This window comes from Copidosoma floridanum, unplaced genomic scaffold, assembly GCF_036245765.1.
Source record: "Copidosoma floridanum isolate Cflo_tuat_1 unplaced genomic scaffold, Cflo_Japanese_pri ptg000013l, whole genome shotgun sequence".
NCBI lineage: Eukaryota > Metazoa > Arthropoda > Insecta > Hymenoptera > Encyrtidae > Copidosoma > Copidosoma floridanum.
Window position 1 is genome coordinate 9801143 of NW_028321890.1, and position 24591 is coordinate 9825733.

At 31.7% G+C, this 24591-nt stretch overlaps 1 protein-coding gene across 2 annotated transcripts in view; it reads right to left on the reverse strand.

The window, feature by feature from the left end:
- LOC106637022 (5'-3' RNA helicase armi-like) overlaps positions 1 to 24591 on the reverse strand; it is a 56576-nt gene that overhangs the window by 19231 nt on the left and 12754 nt on the right. The window contains exons 1-3 of one of the 2 annotated variants that reach the window (XM_089591204.1): positions 16982 to 17061; positions 2119 to 3030; positions 1158 to 2040 (exon numbers count right to left, since the gene is read on the reverse strand). In XM_089591204.1, coding sequence (XP_089447330.1) covers positions 1158 to 2040; positions 2119 to 3009 — 1774 coding nt within the window. In that variant the 5' untranslated portion in view covers positions 3010 to 3030; positions 16982 to 17061. Of the gene's footprint in view, positions 1 to 1157; positions 2041 to 2118; positions 3031 to 16981; positions 17062 to 24591 lie in introns of those variants that run through there. The other variant, XM_014349640.2, reaches the window with a different exon arrangement.

Below are 24591 nucleotides of genomic sequence, written 5' to 3' on the forward strand. Positions count from 1 at the left end.
TACCTCTACTGTGCTTCGCAAATAAAAAAAAAAAATGTGCGCCTGGTTCGGCCGCTTGGCTGCGGCGGGGCGCTCGAACCACTGGAAAAAAGTGGGCACACTCCGTAGCATGGCAGTCAGCAATCTCCCTACTAATCTCTGCCCTAGCACCCTCTGGATTTAGCTTTTACCATACGGCCATACGTCCATATGTTCCTCATTATCGTGCTATCTAGAGCTCCCTTGAAGGGAAAAGTTTGCTTTTAAAAAAATACTAAAATCTTTCCAAAAATTACTAATTAATTAAATATACTACATAGCTAACCTCCTTGAAGACCATATGTGTACAAAACCTTAAAGTAGATTTTTCAAGGCTAAAAAGATTAGTCTTTACGGAACTTCTTATCAAAAAGTAAAAATCAAGAACATATGAAAATAGAAATAATAAAATTGAAAGACATTGTCTTGAAGAAATAATTTCCTGAATTTATCGTTACAGAAAAAGTAAATATTTAGAAAAAAAAGACTAGTCACTCTTTACCTTATATTATGCTCAAGTCCGATGTATTACTGCATAAGGTCTCTTTATTACAACGTACGTAAAAATTTCCTTACAGTTATAATCACTGTTTCTTACATTAAACTATATTTACGCAAAGTGGGCAGTGATGAGGCTATTTTATATTTCCTAGATTACCTTATTCACAAATAGTCTTAGTGATATGAGATGAGTATCTTTTGGGCAGTGCGTCCTGGGGGTGATACTCTAGACAAAGAGTCGATACCTTTGCTTTTGGACGTTGCATCCTCGTGATAATTTTACGGCAGTAACAAAGCACTGCGTATCAATAAAACTTTCTATTATACTTTAAATTATACCTACATCCAAGATATTAAGTGTGTAGAGTTTCTCGTACTGTTCGGGTCAACTAATAAGATAAGAATAGAGAAGCTTTAGTCTCGCAAAAATCAATTTTTTAAAATAAAATTCTTGAATTAACACAACCATCATGCATGTGTTTAGTATTTCACGGTGAAAATTTATGTTAAGTAGGATTGTAGGTATATACATTTGAAAAATTTTAGTTCACACATTTAAACTAAAGATACCATAAAAACTCTATCCACATCTCCATTCTTAGTTATTTTAAAAATTCGAATTTAAGTTAATTAAATACCTTTTTCCCAATTGTAGGTTACTACAATCCGATCTCCAACTATGAGGGATGGTCGTTTCTCAGCAAGACCAGGCACTGTTAACGTTAAGAATTTTCCATTTTTTTTCATCACAGCACAGTTTATTTCAAACTTCTGCATACTAAGTATATCTGCAATTTCTTCCAAGTACAATAAATGTTGAAAACGTAGCTCGTAATTTTCGAAATTTAAAGTTTCCTTTAGGTGAGGCACTACCTTTTGTAAAGCAAGTTCTGATTCTATACGGTTTTTCTTTTCTTGAATGATTAAATCTACAGTTGACCAGAGGATATGTGGTATTTCATATCTACAATTTCTTACAAGAACAAATTTAGGTGGCTTAAATGGCTTAACACCTCTGATATAAGTGCCTTCTCTGTATGGTTTTGGGATTATAGATTTTGATTGTCTTTCATTTATGCAGGAGTCATCTTTTTTTTTTTCTTGAGTTGGGTCAGAAAAATTAATGTTATTAATTTTTATTTCAAAAATTCGCCCAATTTTAAAGTCCTTAAACGTAAATATCACTACTTCTTGAGATAGCCCAACAAATCTAGCTGTGCACTTGAATGCATATGTTATTTCTTCTTCTGGATTTAATAAAATAGGATCCTCAGTCTCTGGTGCTATGAGACTTATTTGTGATACTTTTTTTACTGAAAAGGGACGTTTCCGAATCTTCTGAATAAAATTGCCGTTGTTCTTTACCTTAATTTTTATAACTTGTTCTTCATCAACATTTAAATTTATTTTAATATCTTTTGTTATTTCTATATTCCGCTTATCTTCCAATAAATCGTTATTTTGTCCGAGAGGTAACAAAGTTTCTTGTTTTACAGTTGCAAGACCATATTTACTTGATACCTGTTCAAAAAAAAGTTTGGGAGTATTATTATTAATGATTGATTCTCTTCATCATTATATGCTGTTAAAAATACTTACATCTTTTAGTGGACTTACAGAAAGGGCCCTCCATTTCATCTTTGGTATTTGATCATTTTGTATACTTTGTACAATAACTCTGTCTCCCCTGTATGGCCGAAAACCATCTACACAAGCACATTTATAAAAAAAAATTGATTCATCTACTATTCCATACTCTGTAACTTCATTATATTCCGTGACTTTCCCTAGCTTGGTAATAAATTTGACGGGTTGGATTGACTCAACTTTTAATATCTTATTTTTTAAATTAGGAATGCCTTCGTTGACTTTCACTGAGCATTTTATTTTCAACCAGTCTCCAATGGCAGGAACAAAATTTGAAGTACTTCTGTCTAAATTGATGATGGTACCATCATGAAGATAAACATCCCTGCCGATTCTTTTATCCACTTTACCAATTTCTACCCCCTCGCGTATTTGCCTTATGTGCTTTTCAGTTGGGTTTACTTTACAGTTATTCAATTCTGTAATCAGCAGATTGTCACTTTTTTTAAAAATAGGGTATGTTTTATCAACTGGAATGCATTGCTGCTGTCTGGAGGGCTTGATCTTGTCAATAATTTTGCGTATCCTCAGCTTTTCACCTATCTTGGTCTTATAAGCTACGTATCTTACTTTGTCACCTCTTTCAAGGCGTGCTGGTCCGATGTATTCTGTTTCGCACATGTAACGGTTCTCGATAATAACGTGGGTTTTAAGCACACGAGTCACGGTACCATATCCAACGAAACACTCAGATTCATTCTGCTTAACGGAACTTTGCTGATCCGTGGTGTGGATCTCGATGAAACTGGCGTTTCTGTAATCCGGTGCAAGTGGTATTATATCTGCTACGCTAATGGTGGGTTCTTTTGTAGTCCCGAGCCAATACATTAGTAAACTCAACATATTGCCATATATGTTTTCTTTCTGCAAAATCCAAATAAATTAATTTATAAGTAATTTAAAAAAATAGCCATTTTAATAAAAGTAACTTAGAGTAGTATATTATGATACAAAGGCAGATAATTGTTATCCTAAGCCTCATGCTGAAGGAGTAAACTGAGGTAATTGTGCCCGGTGCGAAGAGAAAATAAATTTAAGCTGTTTAGCATAAATGTCACACTAACTTCTTATATATTTGTGTATTTATTTTCCATTTCATACACCAAAGGATTTTTTGAGGGTATACCCTTAAAATATATTCTCTATATTAGAATGATAACAACCCGCTTTACATGATAACTTAATTAACGCCACCTGCCTACTGTGCAGGCTAGCATGAGATTTTGGCGTCAAGAAACCGTCCAATGTGGCCTACAAATACACACACACACACACACACAGAGGGGGGGGGAGAGACATCAACATATTTTATATTCTCTATTAAAAACGGCAACAATAAGTCTTAAACTAAAATCATCGTAAGTCCACAGTGGCCAACTGATGAACTCACAGACATCTGTGCAAAATAATCGAAATACGACGAGTTTTCTAGTAGCTCGTTTTCCATGCCGTACCTCAAGGTGGTAATTTCATGACTCCCGAGTCAAAGGTGCGACTATCAAGTTGATAGTTATTAATACTGCTTAAATTTAAAACGATCATGATGTCCGATATAAAAGTTCGTAGGAGTAATTACGTAAAATTTACGCTTAACGTCAAAATATCAGAAGTTGATGCTTGCCTGTGCTTTCTACGCATAGGATACGAAAATACATACCTGTGTTTGTTTTAATATCTTTTGATTAAGTCCATGAACATACATATTTCAAGATAGCAGTATGTTTAGTGTTGTGTAAGCTTTATTGTGTTAGTTTTTGCTTAATTATCTTCAGTAAATAAATAACTAGGCTACAACTTTCAGTAAAGGAATGCTAAGTTGCCATAAAAGAACATGTTTAGAATTTAATTTTCATTCATCATTTTCTTGCGTTTATATTCGTCAGCCTACTCTGAATATTTGAGAGGTAGTGTATTGTAACTTAATAAATTATTCCTCAAGGTTTCACCTTATTTTGTTCATAATCATTTCATGAAAGAATCACCTTAAGGTAAATTCGGGTGTATTGGGACACTTTTGATAGTGCGAAATTATCATCCCCGGTTTTTCAAAAACTATGTTACAATAGTACCTACTTATAATCGTTTTAAACCATTGGCAAATATTTTTTTCTATCAATAAAAAAAAATTACTGATTTTTTTTTGTAAGAGTTTAAAAATCAAATTCTTAAACTTATGTCTAATTCAGCTATAAAGGGACACATTGAATTTATATTGAGGCAATTCGGGACATCACTTAAGCAATTTTGGACAAATGCTTCATTTTTATCTCAATTACATATAACCGATTTCATATTGCCATTACAGTAGTTATTAACAAATAAATTAACTTTATACAGATAAAACAATAAGAGATGGAGCTTATTTTAGCCTACAAACTGATGATGGTTGTTTGAAACGGATAGCTTGTATCCTCACTTACATTCAGTATTGTTACATTCTAAATCCAAGTTATAATGATATGCGGTCAAAAAATCTGAGATTCAATTTTTTAGTTTTATGTTACAACTTTTAAATTGTTTTTATATTACAGATCGACGATAATCGTGCACGAAAAATTTGAGGTTATGATTTAAATTCTCTGTATTTTAGATAATTTGGATCGACAATCCTACTAAACTTTAATAATTGTAACATCTCTAATTTTAGTATCATTAGAAAGTAAAAGCATTAGAAAGCTGAAGCAATTCAACTTGTATAGTAATGAGGAACACGTATGATTTGAACGCCACAAAAAAAATTTTGTTTTTTGTTAGTTCGTTACTTCAACTCATACAGTTTTTTGTTGTTTTATATATTAATATGTTACATTATACTGCATATTAACTGTCTTGTAGAATAAATAAAAATTTTTTGTTTTAAACGACAATTTGTTTAAAACCGTTTTTGACGCTATCCCGAGTTATCTTACAAATTTTTTGTGTCTCGAATCATCTAAATTTATTTTAGTACCTTGGGTGTCCACTTATTTGGACTTTCTAATGACACGTTTTTAATTATGCACAGCCACATTTTAAGTAATTTTAAAGCATTAATAAAAAAAAGTAGTTGAAGTGCTAAGCTTTCAAGTAGTATCGGAAAATTTTTTATGGATTTTACTTTTTTTTGCTTACTAAAAAATTGTAAATCAGATTTTAAGAGTATTATGTGACTTTAAGTTAAACCATTTAGTTTCTGAAAACTTAAAATTTTGGCAATAAATTTTTAAGAACACCACAAATGAATACTATGAATACTATGGATGCACATCCCTAAGGAATTATTGAAATGTACTTTAGTTTTAAAAATATCAAAACACCTTATATTATCCGCTATGTCCACTCAACCTGATGTATACCTACTTAATCTTAAAGTTTTTTTTTTTCTTTCAAAAAAAATGTAACATTTTGATAGATTGAATTTTCAACGATCATATTTTACTACATTCATCAAAATTGAAATTGTTTATTAAATAATTACATACATTTTTTCAAGCTTTCATACTAGCGACAAGTAATAAATGATTTCAAACTTTGATTCTATTTGAGATTATAGTCAAAGATTAAGCCTCAATATTTGTTACAGTTAACTTTATTTAATTTCTTCTCTGTGATTCTTATATTTTTATTTAATGGTACACTATCACAGTAATTTTCAAAAGTTTTAAAGATATTTTTTCATTTTGTATTCAATTTTGTTATATGAGTCATCCATAGTAATAACAGCTGCATTATTTGAATAAGATAAAACTGAGATTTGTATCATACTTATCAATAAATTGTTTATGTATATAATAAATAACAATTAGCCAAAAATGGTCTTTTGGGAATACATACGTAAACGATAGTGATGCATTAAGGCTTTGAAAAAATAAACACAGAAACAAAAATTAAAACTAGAACATGTAATTTATGAGATGATTGTAATATAAATGTTATAGATGTTTATATTATACAATAATTTAAGACCGAAAAAGAAAATCTTACTATCTTACTAATATATAAAGCAAAGTCGCTAAAACCGTTGTAATCGCTAACCGTAAAAACTGCTGAACCGATTTTGCTGAAATTTTGTATACCGATTCTTGACACTTCCTAGATGGTTTTAGTATGGTTTTTATCTTGAAAAATTTAATAACAATAGCAATAAATAAGCTCAAAGTTTTGCAAAAATATGCCAGCTTTTCACTTTAGTTCAGTAGGATCCGCTAGGTGGCGTCGATACAAAATCGAAGCTACCTGCAACAGAATTAAATAAGTGTGGTTATAATACGCCGGATCGCAGTTTTTCTGCAATCGTCGATTGGCAGTTCATCGAGCTGCATTGAGGATGTAGCTGGAGTCGTACAGCTTGGTACCCCGGGTACCGATGACGCTCTTCTCCGAAGGGGAAGAGATCTCGGTCTTCACTTTCACCTGGAACCTTCAGAATTGATGAGTGCCACTAATGACAAATTTATTCGAACCGATAACGTCTCCGGCGGAATACCAGGCGACGTGTCTAGCCAGATCACATCCTGCTCCGAAACTTCAGAGTTATGGGGCCGTACCACAATCTGGGCTGGTGCCGTCAGAAAATTATTTACTACATATATAGGCCAGGGTAGACAGCCCTTAAGAGTACGGGCAGCCACAACTGCCAACTTCTTCGTGGTCGTTCCAACGGCATACCTACAGAGAAGGTATTCTCCAGGCTCACTTTCCCAACTAACGATGAGCGGTGGTTATCCGGGCATTCCGGGCAACGACCTAAAGACGAGATATATTTTTATCAGCGGCGTATCTCCCTCATGTACGGTCTCCGTACACAGAGACTCCGAGGGTAAGAGTCAAGCTACCCACAGCTGGCTCTCCATTATCAAGCATAATAATAAGGAATAACTATAAATTTCATCACTGGCGTTTTTCAGGGCCAACATAAGTATTTACGTTCATTAATTAACCTTCAATCTCATCGATTGTTTTAAGGGCCCCCCCAAGTTTAAACTTCCGTGCCAACAAATACATTCTTACTACCATTTCCGGAAACATTATTTGTCGACTAAAAGACTACGTAAAGCTGGCCACTATATTAAACCAAGTCAGTCATTCACTAGCAGACGTCACGAACAGAGTTGTTCGTCGCAAGGCTGGGAACCCCGGTGACCGACGACCCTATATTACCCCCTTGATTCTAAGCATGTAACCAGGAATCACCGATCCTCTCCAAGGTCTGCGCTGGGCATACCTAACAGCTATGAAGGAAAAAAAAACTTGAACCAACGAGAGTCTCCAACGGGCAAGCATCACGAACCAATCTCTACTAATCTCTCCACCTTAGATCATCAAAACAACTGAGTCTGCAAAAAAAAGGTGCTTTAGACACCAACGTCTTCGACGTTATGCCAGGAGACGTTGGGAAAGAGCACTGCAACTAGCCCCAATGCTTCAGACTTTGTAATTTTTCTCCCGATCAGTCTGGGTCTTCAACAGCAGGCCAGAGAAGATCACCCTGAGGTATCCAGGTAGTCACATTTGCTGTAAACTTTAGTCAAGAAAGAGTTTACTTAAAAAACTCATCGGTCTTTTTTAGGGCAATCGGACGTCGAACTACCTTGCCAACAAATATATTAGAACTTAACAAAATTGACAGAAAATAGCCTTTAGGGGTCACAAAAGTCGCAAGAGGGTGAATCGAAAGGAAAACTTTAAATGTATCTAATGAATACAATTTTAGGCATCAAGAAACTGACGCAGAAAATTTATCAAGATTGGAACAGCAGCCTCAAAATCGACAAATAAAGAATCCATTACGTGAGAGATCAGCTTTTCATTTTACCCTCACAGTAATCTCTTAAATCTTTAAAGATCTAAATTCAGGTTTTTAAATAAGAATAAAATGTATTTGTATTTTTGTGGCAAAAAAAATGTAGAGATTAAGCTCCAGGACTTTGTTGCTCTGGTAATAAAGTTGTGAGATAAGAGAAAAAATATTTTTTTTAATATGTTTTTGGGAGTTTAAAATCTTTACATCTTTAAATAATAGCCCTTTTCGAAAATTACACGGGAGAAACTGATAATCAACCGCTCCTTATATCCAACGGCTTCTTATGGCCATCGATTATTTTATGGCATAAGGAACGCACGAGACTTTTCAGCATAATTATATTTTTTTTAATTTATACAGCTTATTATTTAATCAAATAAACTATATGGATTGCGAACAAATATGTTTTTAGTAAGAAGATTTTTGTTCTGAGAAGTATCAGGAATAAATGTAAAATTTGTAACTGAAAACGTTTCACATTACATGTCAACACACTACGGTGTTCCGTTTAGTAAGTCTCGGGCGAAGCCGAGACGGGGGGCTGCTAGTCGTTCAATATGTAACTGTGAGTCCAAAAGAGCATTTTATGCCATTAAGTATTTAATTTGATACCAAACATAGACGAAACGTAAAATTCATACTAGTTATGTGTTAAAAAATGTTACTTTGTTACCACATAATACAACATACTAATAAAATAATTAGTCATTTTGGCTTTTGATGACGTGATTAACAAAGTGGACGTGACAATGAAAAATTGACACATCGTGTGCGGGGACCTCAATGATGAGCCATCTACTATGGCTCTAAGGACCTTGATTTACATACCCGACTCACAACTCGTACTCCTCACTCGTGGGAATGCGTGTGTACGTCGAGATCTTTGCAGACCCACATTAGATGGCTCATAATCTCGTTCCCCGCGCATGATGTGTCAAAAAGTTGTATACACCACACGTGCGAGAGGTTAGGTAATTGACACACGCGTGTCTTCGCATAGCACTCGCTAGCGCTCGTGTGCGAACTGATACGCGTGCGTCAATCGCCTTCCTCGCGCACTAGTATCGTAATGTACTATTTTTACATGCACCTAATTGACGAGATTGTTTTACATAGTTGTTAGGTAGATATTTATTTAATGTTGACTATAGTTTTTTTCAAATCTGACTGTTAATTGTATTAAAATTTTTTACTATGACAGTCGCTTTTGACTATCTCCCATAGGAATGCATCTAAAATTTACAAAATTTGTTTCATCAATTTCTCATTTTATAAGCACCCAGAGTTGTCGAAACTTTGCATGAATTTTTTTTATACATTTTTGAAATTCTGCACAAATTTTAGTAGTGACTGTAAGTAAAGGTAGTCAACCTCCTTAAGCGCTCGTTACACCTATATCCATGTAGCTGCTGGAAAGTTAGCAGCATTTATAGTATACACTGTATTAGATGTTTTTTTATATGTACATACCTACTCCCATATGAAACAGGACTTATAATTATTATGTACAGTTTAAGCATCGACAATATTCATCTAAATAACATCTAAAATATCCTTACACAATGGTTTTTCTTTATTTATTTACCTACGTGGCGTGTTGTGATCTTACATGCGTATTTGAATAAGTATTTTATGAACATAAATTAATACATATTAAAATTTCAAGTTTTTTTTATCATTTATTTATTTTCTTTATTTTAGAGCAAATTGTGTTAGTATAATTGTATACTGTTATTTAAATACACTTAGTATTTGTTTATAGTCGTACACATATATTCGTAAAAAAGACTCATACTGTGTGAGTGCGAGTGAGTAGTAAAAACATAAACTCTCTTTGTCGTATTTACAGGGGCACATGGCCTGGTCCTGATGGAAGTTCAATACTCCTTGTATACGCAACCTACGTAGTTACAGACATAAATCATGGTTTGCTACCAAATTTTATTGAATACTTTGTTATAGTTACACCTCTAATAAGTATTAGAAGGCTGCGGATGGGTTTCAGGTCCCTTTATAGGCTGTATTACTAGCAGATGTGCAACTATTTCACTTTATTAGCTTAGTTTATGATATAAATACAATATTAATAGAATTTAAATTTATTGACTTAGGTAAGGATAAATTTCAAAACAAATATATAAAGCAAATTCTCAAAAATCGTTGTAATCGCTAACCACGAAAACTACTGAACCGATTTTGCTGAAATTTTGAATACTGATTCTTGACACTTCCTAGATGATTTTGGTATAGCTTTTATCTTGAAAAAATTAATCAAAATAGAAATATAGGTAACGAGTACCACAAATAACAGGTGTATCTACATGACGTTAACGTTCCCAGCGTAGTACCAGGAGACGTCTAGCCAGAGCACAATCTGCTCTAACAATTTGGGGTTTCGCGGCCCTTCTTCCTTCCGTCCTGGTGCTACGTTGACTAAATCACTATTAATCTCGTCAGTTCTTTTTAGGGCCATCCAATATTTAACTACTTTGCCAACAAATATATTTTTAACACCATTTCTGGCAACGATTTGTCCACTAAAGTACTATGTAAAGCTGGCCACTATTAAACCAAATCAGTAATTCACTGGAAGACATAACAAGCGGAGTTTTTAGCCGCGACGACCCTGCTTTACCCTCTTGACTCAAGTATTCAACCAGGAATCATCGATCCTCTCTGAGGTCTGTGCTGAGAGAATACCACGAGACGTTGGGAAAGAGCTCTACAACTAACTCCAACGCTTCAGATGTTATAGTTTTCCTCCTGATCAGTCCTGCTACAGCAGCAGGCCCGAGAAAACTACTCTGAGGTATCCAAACAGTCACGTTTACTAGAAAATTCAGTCAAGAAGGTTTATGCTCACCAATCCTTTTTAGGGCCATCAAATGTTGAACTACGTTGCAACAAATATATAACAACTTAACAAAATTAACAAAAAACAGCCTTTAGGTCTCACAAAAGTTTTAACCATGTCTATAGTCACAAGAAAGTGAATTGGAAGGAAAACTTTAAATGCGTCAAATGTTTAAATATTTTGGCGTCAAAAACTGATGCAGAACATTTATCGAAATTGAAAGAGCAGCGTCAAATTTGACAATAAAAGAATCTAGTGCATGAGAGATTAGATTTTCGCTCTGACCCAGACAGTAATCACTGAAATCTTTCAGATTTTTAAATAAATAGAATAATATATATTTGTATTCATTGTGGCGATAAAAAATGGAGAAATTAAGCTCTATGACTTTGTTGCTCTGGTAATAAAATTATGAAATTGAAAAAAAATTTTTGAATTATAGATTTTTTATCAGTTTTAAATCTTAAAAAATAGCCCTTTCCATTCATCACAACGTGAGAAAGTGCAAATCAATGTCTCTTTAGGGCCAACAACTTTTTTATGGCGTAAGAAACTTACGGTACTTTTCAGCACCATTTTTTTTTTTTTTTCTTCAATTTTTATAGCTTATTATTTGACCAAATAAACTGCATAGCTTCCGAACTAAAATTATTCTAATTAGTAGTTTTTCATTTCAAGAAGTATCAAGAATCCCCTTAAAAATAGCTTTTTACAAACCTTAAATGTTAGGTAAGTTTGATGTATTGAGTTCATATTTCGTAAGGAATTTCTGAACCTATATACACACTAGCAGTGAATAGTATTCTTCCTAATGAATCTGTAGCCTTAACAAGTTCTGAAATCAAGATATAAAAACGGTCAAGTTTTTTTATGCGCAGCATGACATTTTGTATTACATTCATAGTATAATACTGTTAAGTACTCGTACTTTAACAAAATCAAACTAAGAAATATTGACTTTTGACTGGTATTTCATACAAAACTCACATCAAATACAATTATCCCAATCAGAAACCTTAGTGGGGTGCTGATGGGGTCCACACTAGGCTGCCAAATTAACCACATGTGATCCTAGAATGGCATCGTCACGGGGCGTAGATGTGGTCCTCTCTAGTGTGCCCCAATAGGAAAGAAAATTTACCTAACCCTTTGTATTTTTTGTGTAGGTACATCATTACATTTAATACAATTATCATAAGAGCATGTGCCTGATTTACCATGCGTGCTATGCAGATTATGGAGTTTATCGGCCGTGCAGATAAGGAAGAATTAAATTACGGTAACATATATTTAATCCAAACACAGAAATATATAATGTTTTCAACAGTTTTGGCTAGGTTATTGGGGCAGCCTACGATGGACCCTCAGTTTGCCCCGTGACGCGCCTAATGGGGTACCAACTAGGCAGCCTAAGGGGGACCCCATTAACTAAGGTGGCAAACCCATTAAATTTCTGATCGCGATGCCTTGCTATGTAGAAAGTACATAAAAATGTTAGGGCAAAAGGCAATATTACTTAGTTTGATTTTGTTAAAGTACGAGTACTTAACAGTATTATACTACGAATGTCATATAAAATGTCATGCTGCGCAAAAAAAAACTTGACCGTTTTTATATCTTGATTTCAGAACTTGTTAAGGCTACAGATTCATTAGGAAGAATACTATTCACTGCTAGTGTATATATAGGTTCAGAAATTCCTTACGAAATATGAACTCAATACATCAAACTAACCTAACATTTAAGGTTTGTAAAAAGCTATTTTTAAGGGGATATCATAACTTTTCAGGAAAATACCATTTTTTAATGTTTAACTTAAAAAACTTAATAACATTAAATGTTGCTTACATTAGAAAGTACTGGATAGAAACGAAGTCTGTAAAACATAGCTATGGTGATCTACAACAGTCCCACTAAATTTCTACTAAAATTTGCTCATTTAAAGGTGTTTGAATGCAGTTAATTTTTAGAAACAGTTTCTTGATTCACCAAATAAAATAAATTGTCTTAAAAAATACAGTTTCACGATTTTTATCTAAGATGCTCTTTTCTCTTTCTTTTTTTTATCAAACTACTTTATCATATTATTCTTAGCAATTTTTCTTTAAGCTTACTACATAAATTTAATTACTTCTTCCAACAAATTTTTTAGATAAAATACTTAGTTATTATAAACATCAAAAATCTTAAATTTGTCATTTAATCTACTCCCTTTAATCATTTTTTTTATGTAATGATAAAATCCACATATTCTTAATTACAGTTATTAAATACCTGAAGTTTTCTCACAGTAAAAAATTATCATCCCGAAAATACGTACGAATCGTAAAAGTGGTATCTAAGTTACTAAAAGTTTTTATTGAATCATTTCATATTTTACTAGTACTTAAAAAATTGATGATTAATGTATGATTATTGATCATCCAAACCGCTAAATCAAATAAGGCTTAGATTTACAGCTTGTTATTTAGGGCAATCTAGGAAATTATTAGAGTTTCCAATCTAATCCATCAGATTATATTGATACTGTTACAGCTGTGTTACACGATTCATTTTAAATTGCCAAAAAAGTATACTAAGAAAATAATAAAATTCATTACTTGTATTTAATTTATTTCAAATTTTAATTTAGATCTTGAAATTAATGTGTTCGCATTTAAGGCACACGAAATTCAGGGTTAGGATAAATAGGATATTGAAGTATTCTTGGTTTTACGTTTTTATTCGTTTTCAAAATTTTTCTACAGTAGATGTCCTATCTTAACAACACTTCATCTTGTCAGTCGTTGTTTTAATGGCTGGGTACATTTTACATGCTTATAAGTGCGCACATATACATTTGGCCTCGATTTGCCACTTATATCGCATTATTTGTATTATTGATCATTTAGGGGATGATTTTACTATGAGAGAGTCATATCCACCACCTCCCTCTTCTAAGGCATCGTTGCGTCTTTCTATATAAATTATGCCTATTCCAACTATGCACAGGAAAAATTTGGCTTACAGCTAACTTAACGATAAGACCATTTCTCGGACACTGAGCCTGAAAAAATCTTGTTTTATCCATTTCGAGATACACATGTCTCGTTTTCGTTGTTCTAACGACTTTTTGACCTATATTTTTTGGTAAAGTTGTGGACTAGGATTAAAGAAACTTAATTAAACGAAAATACATCAGGCAAAAATACTTATTTTTCAGTATTTGAAAATTCGAGTATGCAAATCTGAAGTAAATAGTACCGCGCTCGCTAAGGCTTCGTTTGCTTTCTCAAACTTACCTCGTCGCGCTCTCGCGTGACTTGATAAACGCAAATTTGGTAACTGAAAATATTTTTTTCACGTGTAATCTGTTACATTTTTACGTGTTATAGCTACTGCAAGTATTTTTTTTTTTTTTTTTTGTAATCTTTTTTAAACTTTTCTTCTATATTAATTATATGTCTTATACGTTTTATATTTGAATTAACTTATACAATTCTAAATAAACAGCACTAACTGACTAAATAACTGATTAAATTTCATAACACAGTATAAATTACACTCAGGACACTACTTTACGATTAATTGCACTTAATGAGTGGCAGTAGATTACTTTACGATTAACTGAACTCAATGAGTGGCAGTACACTACTAAACTAAAACCTTCATGTAGTCCAACATACATTAGATTTTGCTGGAAACTTTTAATTTCATAACTTTATTATTAACTAAGATAGAAGTTGCAATACGAGCTGATCACGCATTTTAAACCTCGTAACTCGCTCCGGTCGTACTTCAATACCTTCACGAGTCACGAAGTCAGCACTATTCCAAGACAGTGCAGTCCCCTTGTAAAAACAGTAGGCTCAATGAGCATGTACTTAGCCAACTTCTATTATTTTTCTTGTAATATAACTATATCATTTTTATATTATTAATACTGCTTAATTAACAGTAATTGTCTAACAAGTCAACTTTTGACTATTCATAATTTTTATCAACAATTATTTAGTATCAGAGGTATATGTTAAAAAAATTTTATTTAAAAAAAGAAACTAATACTGCTGAAAATTTTTTGATCTTTTGGACTTTCTAACATGAAATGACGTAAAATCATAAGAAAGTGCTGTAATAATAATATTACAAATGGAAAAAAAGATTGAGTAGCAAAAATTTTATATTGCAATTGTAATATTGATAATTAACTTCTTGACTAAGGCTGAAAAATCAATACTAAAAAAGTTATATTTAATATAATTTCATTCGAAAAAACATTAAGCTCAGTTGGACTGGAATATGAATAACAGCATAGTTGTTTTTTTATTATTATTATTAAACTTAATTATAATCGTTTTTAATACTAAAATTGAAAAATCAATAATAAAAAAGTTATGTATGGTATAATTTTACTTGAAAAAACACGGTAGGATATTAAGTTCAGTTGGGCTGGAATATTAATAACATCGTTGTTTTTATTATTATTATTATTATTTTTCTGATTGAGGGTGCAATAAACGTCCAAAGGTAAAAAAAAATATCCACATTAGGAAGAATACGTTTTAGTAGACTGCATATTAGAAAAATTATGTGACATCGATAACTATTGTGTAGTCACTATGTCTCTATTGCTTGCAAATCTTACTTTTTTCCTTAAAATTTCTTAGTCGCCTCAAGGCCATGCAATTTACAGCTTAGGATTTTCAAATAGTGACAAAAGAACGCACAGTGGGTTCGAATTATTTTATGTGGATAAAAATTTGGCTTTATGTAATTATTCAAATAGAGAGTGATTTAAAGAAAAAAATCATTCTTTACTAGCTTTCAGAACTTTAAAGCAAATTTGTAACGTTTCGTATGATTTTTGTAGTTTTCCAGATAATTCAAAACGAGTTTGGAATCCTGCAAAATCATATGCAGTACGTACGTTGGATAATGTTGTCAGTGTCAGTAACTTTTTTCAATGTAACTATTCAAAAAAACAAGAGTTGTCGCGTATTTTTCAATCTACAAGCTGTAAATGAAGTCTAATTTTGACAAAATTCATTGTAATATGAAGAATAAAATCCAAAAATAAGATCAACCCTTGTTAGTCCAACATCTAATTGTTCACTTTTCGTCTTGAATTTTCAATCAAATTGCCGAATTGGGGCTTCCTTTATTCTTTGAAGTATCAAGAATGTGCGTCTCTTCTTTTTTTCTATAAAATAGCTAGTTTTTGAATAAATAATCTTATAAAGCTACAAAATCAAATTCAAATTATCAATAAGGTAAAGAACTTAATCTCTGCATTGCCTTTAAGCAGCTTTGGGATTTGCCAGACCAGATTCCAATCCCAAATGTTCCATATCAAAAATTTTTTTTAAATAAAGAATTGCAGTTCATTTTTAAATATCTTTTATTATTTGCAATTGTGCAATTGACTGATTCATACTGAGTAAAAATTTCTTGAAACTTGTAAAAATTTTGTACATCATGATAAAAGATTAAACTACAAAATTTTTATGTAACTACAAGAGATTACATAGCTCCCCATTTAAGTTTTGAATCTAAACAGATTCAGTTAAAGTTTTGAGAAAGTACTTTTAAAGTCTCCGTCTTTCGATTTCTACGAAAAAAAAAAAACAGAAGTAGACGTGAAAAATTTTGAGCAATAATTTAAAAATCTTGCCTTCAAAACGGTCGTAATGCAGAATAGACGATAAATTATTAACTACGAAATAAATTATTCTGTATCATGTAAATTTAGTCAGGCTTATCGAATAAAAAAAACTATTTGTATTGACTATGTGTTGTAAATAACCAGTAAGTAAATGTAACAAATTAACAACCGTGACTGGAACTCATAACAATCTAAAATACAAATTATTTAAAAGGAACTATGTGTAGAAAGACAGTAAGACGTATTTTATTGCATTCGGTAAGTCGAGTACAAAACCAAAATAAAGTATTCACAACTTACATTATAATCAGTACGATTTAAAGAATAGCTACAAAAATTTAAGAACATTACTTGTCTTACGAAGCTTCTTTGTTGGATGAATCTATTAAAAATTATTCATCAAAAGTTGCAAGTCTTAAAACAAGTGTCTTTTAGATATAGTAGAGTAATTTCTAGTAGTTTGCTCATTTTTAAATGATTATGTTTCTTGTTTAAAAAAAAAATATCAAAATAAAACTTAACCATGCTTCGTACTCACATCACACTTAAAAATAGTATAATTGTTTTGAAGTCACTACACGATTTCCACAAGTATAAAAGAAGAAAGAACAAAGATTGTTATTGTTTACATTTTTACCTACTGTGAATGCACATGTGAATCATAAGCGCGGGTGGTGAATTGGAAGGTCTCTACACGAAACAATTATATTTTCTCTAGAAGTTTTCCAGACCTACAGCCAAGGACGTAATCCTACTAAGCATAAAGTATCTTGTATAGTGCACGTGAAAAATGTATATTACATGTGGAAAAATGAGATTGGATGGCTGTTTACACGGTCAGTCAAAATAAGTTTTCTTGGTTGCAGGGAATAGACTAGCCATCTTACTGTGCCAAAATCATAAATAAAAGATTTTTATGTGTAAGTATTCAGTTATTGTAATCATATAGCTCAGTAATTTCAATTATTTAAATGTAATAACTAAGTATTTTAAGATGAAATCATGCAAAATAGAGTGAAACGATATCTGTCGAATATACACGGAAGATTGTTGTTACCAGAAAAACAGGTTCTATATGTTAGTACAAGTATTTTCGATACTCTGTACAAGAAAAATGTGTACTGGTACAGGTATATTTGGTACGGTAGTATACTTTAAGGTGGTTCTTCACCTAACCCATTTACTTAAACTTACAGAGAAACTTGGAGGGATTGTTATTAAAGTTATAAGACATCTTCTCTTAAAATTTCAAGTCCCTTTATCAGGCAAATTTTTGACAACAAGTCAGTCAAAAAATGCACTTTTAACATGTATACTTATGTAGGTTACTTTTCCATACTACGATATCATGTAATATCTCGTAAAGTAGACTTAAGATCGTAATAGAAAAAGTTTGTAGTGAAAGAAGAACTTTTCAGCTTTCTAATAATATAACAAAAGTATGGGCTAATCAGGGAAATAGTATACGATATTTAATCGTAAACGTGATCAGTTATCGATCATGCGGAAATCGGCGGCAACGTCTGCTTGAGTAGGAGCGTACATGCCATTTTCAGAACCTTGCGTCAAAAAAAATTTTTTTCATAACTCTTACTCTGACTTTATTAGCACGTTTATTTGTATGTAAATGCAATGACATTATAGTCAAGTGCCAGTACAACATATTTTATGTTGCAAATAATACGCTAATCGAAAATTAGAAAACCACACGGTCCCGTGTCGCTTTGATACGGCACCATCGTGAAGAACCACCTTAAAGTACCTTATTGAGTATAGCTAAACCTTATGCTTAGTACGTCAAAATCCGATACGTGGTACGGGTTTTTTCTGTACTAGTACAGAAAGTTACAGTCGGCCAGTGGGAGCATTCAGAATGTCAGTATATATATATATATATATATATATATATATATATATATATATATATATATATACATACGTTTTCATACATACATTCTTTTCCAAAAAGACTTAAGAGAAAAATATGCATTTTACATACTCATAATTCTTATTAATAAGCTTGTTATGTTATTTACACAAAATTTTCAATTAATGAAATAAACAAGTACAAAAGTGGATCAATTCTTAGACAATTGATTAAATACAGTGCTTTTGGATAGAAAAAAAATAAGTTTATAAAAAATACTTGTATAGAAATTTACAGTTTTTACTTTTTAAACCTTAAGTACATGATTATGAATGAACATTATCGTCAGTCATAAACAAAAACCAATTAAAACTTTATTGAATAAAGTTTTATTCATACAGGTACTCAAAAACTTAAAAATTGAGAATTCAATGTTGTCGAAGCCCAGCGTTGAAATCAAACTTTTTTAAAATTAACTTTTAGCTGTCAAAACCACTTTTTTTTGTAAGAAAATACAATTTCAGATAACTTTGTACTCTTGTGTTTTTTTTCTACAAGGCTTCAAAAAAAAGTTACAGTTCATTTTAGATTGTTTCTTTTTGCTTTATCTTCCAATTCAAGTCATCATGTATAAAATTAATGGTAACTTTGTTTCTGAGTCATCTAGTAGAAAAACACAAGAACATAAATTTGTTTATAATTCTATTTTATAATAAGTAATTTTTAAGAAAAACCGACTACTAGCAAAACTTGATTTTAAGTTTGACAGAAGCTTAGGGGGTTAGGATTTCTCCACTACATATTATTATAAGCGCACGTACTATGCGCGGTCAGAGATGAGTAGAGAGATTGCTAACGCCAATGCTACGGCGTGAGACAACTTTTTTCCACTGATCGGGGCGACCCGCCGCGGCCAGCCGTCGAACCAAGGCGCACATTTTTCGAGAGTGCGAGACTCGTATCGAAGAGCGTGCGCCTACAAGAAGAGAAGTGGATTCGCGTGGAAATGAGCATATAGGCGCACATTTTGGCGACACGTAGAAGGGGTATACCGAATGTGTGCCTACGAGGAGAGGAGTGGAAATGTTGACTATAGCTATATATCTGAGCGCACAGCCAAAGCAAGCGACGACACGAGTTTTTCTCTTTTGACTGCAACCGAGTATATGCTATATATATTTAACTGACTCTTACTCTCTCGCTCTTGCTTGAATGATATCTATCAATCTTACATTCGATTAAATCGTGAAACTAAATGCTCATATAATTGTATGCACAGAATTTGATATCAAAACATTTTTTTTTTCCGTACGTTAACACTTAATTTGAAATCTAGTATTATTTTGAAAAAATAATCAGCTTAATTTTTTTAAGGATAACAGTTCAGCTATAACCACTGGTTAATTATTTTTCCTTATCATAATTGTTATGAACTGTAGGACAAGCCCCGGAGGTTATCGATGAACATATGTGACTTTAAGATCTCCTACCCTCGAAGTTTCGATAGCTAAGGTAGTAAGGGCTTATGCCACTACTGTTCTCGTTTTGCTATCTGAGGATCGATTCCAACTGTCGGCAAATTTTTTTTTTAACGAGATTCATCATTCTAGTTTATTTTCTTTTTATTTATGTTTTATTTATGTTTTATAAATAATATTAACAAACCCTTTTTTCCCTATACATCGAAATACATTTTTTTAATACTAATTATATTAAATAATTTCATAAGCTGATACTTATCGTTAGCATGGCCATTTCGGAATTTCATATAAATTCTTATAAATTATCGAAAATTATGTTCAAGGTTAAACTTTTACTTTTTTAAAATTCATAATGTAAGTGACAAGTGGTTGTAACTACCAGGTAAAAATTTTAAGTAACGTAACAGTTAACTTGATATATAAGATCTGTTTTTCATTACTGTTCAGATTTTTGTTGCATAATTTTCAAAGGTATTAAGTTTTGATACTTACATACGCTAATTAAAAGTTTGGTCTAGAACCAACATTATGTAATTGAAATTGAAATTACATATTTAATCAACACAATAAGTATAGCTGCTATACCTAAAATTTTTTTACAACAAAAGACGGAAAATAAATGTTTAGGGAGTTTTATGTAAGTTTTCTTGTGCCTCCGAAGATTATGATTATTGTATAGATAGATAAAAATATCGATCAGAACAGCTTAATCATTTCTTGGAAAAAAAAAAATTAAAATTAATGAAAATTATGTATAAGGATTTTTTCTCTCTTACTTTCTTTGGAGTTTTAAATGTAAGAATTATACTCATATCCTAAGAAATTATTTTATTATTATGAAATTCCGAAATGGCCATGCTAACGATAAGTATCAGCTTATGAAATTATTTAATATAATTAGTATTAAAAAAATGTATTTTGATGTATAGGGAAAAAAGGGTTTGTTAATATTATTTATAAAACATAAATAAAACATAAATAAAAAGAAAATAAACTAGAATGATGAATCTCGTTAAAAAAAAAATTTGCCGACAGTTGGAATCGATCCTCAGATAGCAAAACGAGAACAGTAGTGGCATAAGCCCTTAGCTATCGAAACTTCGAGGGTAGGAGATCTTAAAGTCACATATGTTCATCGATAACCTCCGGGGCTTGTCCTACAGTTCATAACAATTATGATAAGGAAAAATAATTAACCAGTGGTTATAGCTGAACTGTTATCCTTAAAAAAATTAAGCTGATTATTTTTTCAAAATAATACTAGATTTCAAATTAAGTGTTAACGTACGGAAAAAAAAAATGTTTTGATATCAAATTCTGTGCATACAATTATATGAGCATTTAGTTTCACGATTTAATCGAATGTAAGATTGATAGATATCATTCAAGCAAGAGCGAGAGAGTAAGAGTCAGTTAAATATATATAGCATATACTCGGTTGCAGTCAAAAGAGAAAAACTCGTGTCGTCGCTTGCTTTGGCTGTGCGCTCAGATATATAGCTATAGTCAACATTTCCACTCCTCTCCTCGTAGGCACACATTCGGTATACCCCTTCTACGTGTCGCCAAAATGTGCGCCTATATGCTCATTTCCACGCGAATCCACTTCTCTTCTTGTAGGCGCACGCTCTTCGATACGAGTCTCGCACTCTCGAAAAATGTGCGCCTTGGTTCGACGGCTGGCCGCGGCGGGTCGCCCCGATCAGTGGAAAAAAGTTGTCTCACGCCGTAGCATTGGCGTTAGCAATCTCTCTACTCATCTCTGGCGCGGTACAGTAGAAAGCCATGCGCAGTATACAAATTTAATAGACTATCCATGGTACAGAAAAATCCTGTACCAAAGCTATTGAAAAACTTATACTAGTATAGTTATAAAACCGACTAGTTACAAGTTTTTCGGTGATCCAGATAAGTATGTAAAAATGTGAGACTGGTTGCAGAAATCTCGAGACCTGTACGTTATTTTTCTATGCTCATTACTTTTGGTATAGCTTATTCTGGTAACAACAATCTTTCGTGTAGAGTAAAAATAATAAACCCATTATCTTTATTGTTGCTGATAACCATTTGCCTTATGTAATTAAATCATTTAGTAATCAATTTAAAGAAAAATAAGGAACATATTATAAATATTTAATCACTCAGAGAGTGCAATAAAAGTATTTAATCAGAACAATTCAGATTAATTGTTGGATTAACGTTTCAACAAAGCTTAACAAACATATTTAAATCATATGACTTAACAATTGAAAATTATAAAATCTAATCAAATCCTATACTTAAGTTAAGTTTTAAAATCCTGTAACTTATCCAACAGCATACTGTAGATTTCCAGTGAGTTCGCTATCTTAATATTTAATAGAAATACAAAACAAAAGGACGATAGATAAATAATCTGGGTTGTATGAAATGAAAACCACTTTTTTGCAAGAAAAATAGACTCTACTTTGGGCGTTTATTAACCTTTGGACGTTTATTGCGACTTCAGTAAGAAAAATAGAGTTTACACCTAGTGCGCACCCAACCAAAGTACAAGCACAAGTCCCTCGTGCCTGATAATAACTACTATACTACGAAAACTACTCACCTAGCCCGAAACTGATTCACAACCGCTTGCTACGCACTGTATTGTATTCACACTACGAGTGGGAGTAAAAAATTCTCAGATTTCGTATTTTTCACCCTCAGCTTCGCCATGTACAGACTTAAACAAAGTTATATTTCTTATTTGAAAAAAAATGATCCATTGTTGTTTGACAGCAAAATAATTTTTTTATTAATTAAATACAATTTTTTCATAGAATAAAATAATAATTACTGGAAATTTTAAATACATTAAACAAAGTTAAAAAGAAATTAATTACTTTATTTAAAGTACAATATTAAATGAAAACTGTTTCAAAAACAAAAAAAAAATTTGAAATACAATTATAATAGGTCAATGTATTTTAATTACTAACGTATTTGATGAAAGTATTTGAAGTTATTGAATCAAATACAAATATATTTTAAATAATCCATTCCAAATACAATTGTATTTTAAATTTTTTTAGTGAATATGAGAAACCAGATTTTAGGCTGATTGGGTATAATCTGATTTATCGTTTTTCTTTCTTTTATTTTGATGAATCTGTCCGAAATCAAGCTATATCCATTCCTTGTAAATTCAGGAATGGGCGTCTACTCTTTTTCCGATGTGTAAATGTTTCAAATCAATTGATTATTATAAACTAAGTGAAATATATGTTGATCGATATAGTAGGAAACGAATTTATGCAGAGTATTATCATATGCCCAATTCTATTAGGTGACGTTATTTGTGTCAATAATTTACTCAGCATCATTTTTGAAAAAAAAAAGTAGACGCACGTTCTTCTATCTAAAAGGAATAAATATATCTTGATTTCGGATAGATTCATCATAATATGAAGAAAAAAAATCATAAATCAGATCACACTTTTTCAGTCCAACATCTGATTTTTCACTTTTTGCCTTGAATTCTCAGTCAATCTTGCCAAGCTTGGGCTTGATTTATTCTTACAAGTGTGAAGAATGTACGTCTACTCTTATTTTTTTCATAAAATAGCTAGCTGTTGAATAAATAATGTTATAAAGCTATGCAATTACAGTAACCTTATTGATAAGGTAGGGAACTGTACCTATCTGCAGACTGCCCTTCATATATTTGTATTTAAGAAAGTATTTAAAATAATTTAGTCAAATTCAAATTAAATTTTTTAGTAAATAAATAAAAGTGTTGTAAATCCTTCAAACATGCAGTAGAAGCTTAGAGCAGTCAGCAGGCCGGTTCACGATAAGTGGATAAAATCATTAAGTATACTAAATAATTTTACTCATTTACTAAGTAACTAAACGATCTGTTTTAGGATCTATTTCATTTTATTATCTATTACTCTCAGCAATTGTACATATATGTACATTATTGATATCATTGTTTGGAACTAGGAAGGATAAGACTACACATAGGAATGGGGAAAGGTGTAGAGGAATGCCGTTACGCATTGGTCAGGAAAATATCCTGTAAGGGAGGAAACCACTTTGGAAAAATCCATCCCAGAATGATTCTGAAACGCTTTGATCTCATACGTTCGTATTTAAAATATCTTATTTCGAATACATTTACAAATACAATTGTATGTCATCAAGGTATTTCAAACAATTAAGTAAAATACAAATGTATCCAAGCAAAATTTATCAAATACAATCATATTTGACACAACGTATTTCCAATACAAATGCATTTCGTACAATTCAAAACACTTTCTATTCGAATAATGTATTTAATATTCATCGTATTTAAATACAATTTATTTAAAATACAAATGTATTAAATGTTTTTACTTCCAAAATAAAATAGTTTGATTACTGTATTTGAAATAAAATAACAAATATTCTTTTAAACAATTTTTAATAATTGAAATATTTTATTTCAAAATATTGTAACAATATATGTTACAATATTTTATTTGAATTACTATTTGAAATACAATGTTAAGTATAGTATTTAGTTCAAATACTTTATTTATATAGAGTAATTAAGTATTTAAATAAGTTGGATTTAAGTTAAAATAAAGTATTGCAAAGTATGTTAACTCTGTAAAATCCTGTCCTTCTCTAAGAGGGTTAGAGCGGTACAGTCAGCTTCAAAAGTTGATTTAAATTAGTATTTTTTTTATCACTATTCTTCATGAATCACGCAAGCTATTTCATATCATTCAGCAGTAGATTACTAATATGCGAGAAAATTAAAAACTAATACTTCAAAATTAGATGTATGTG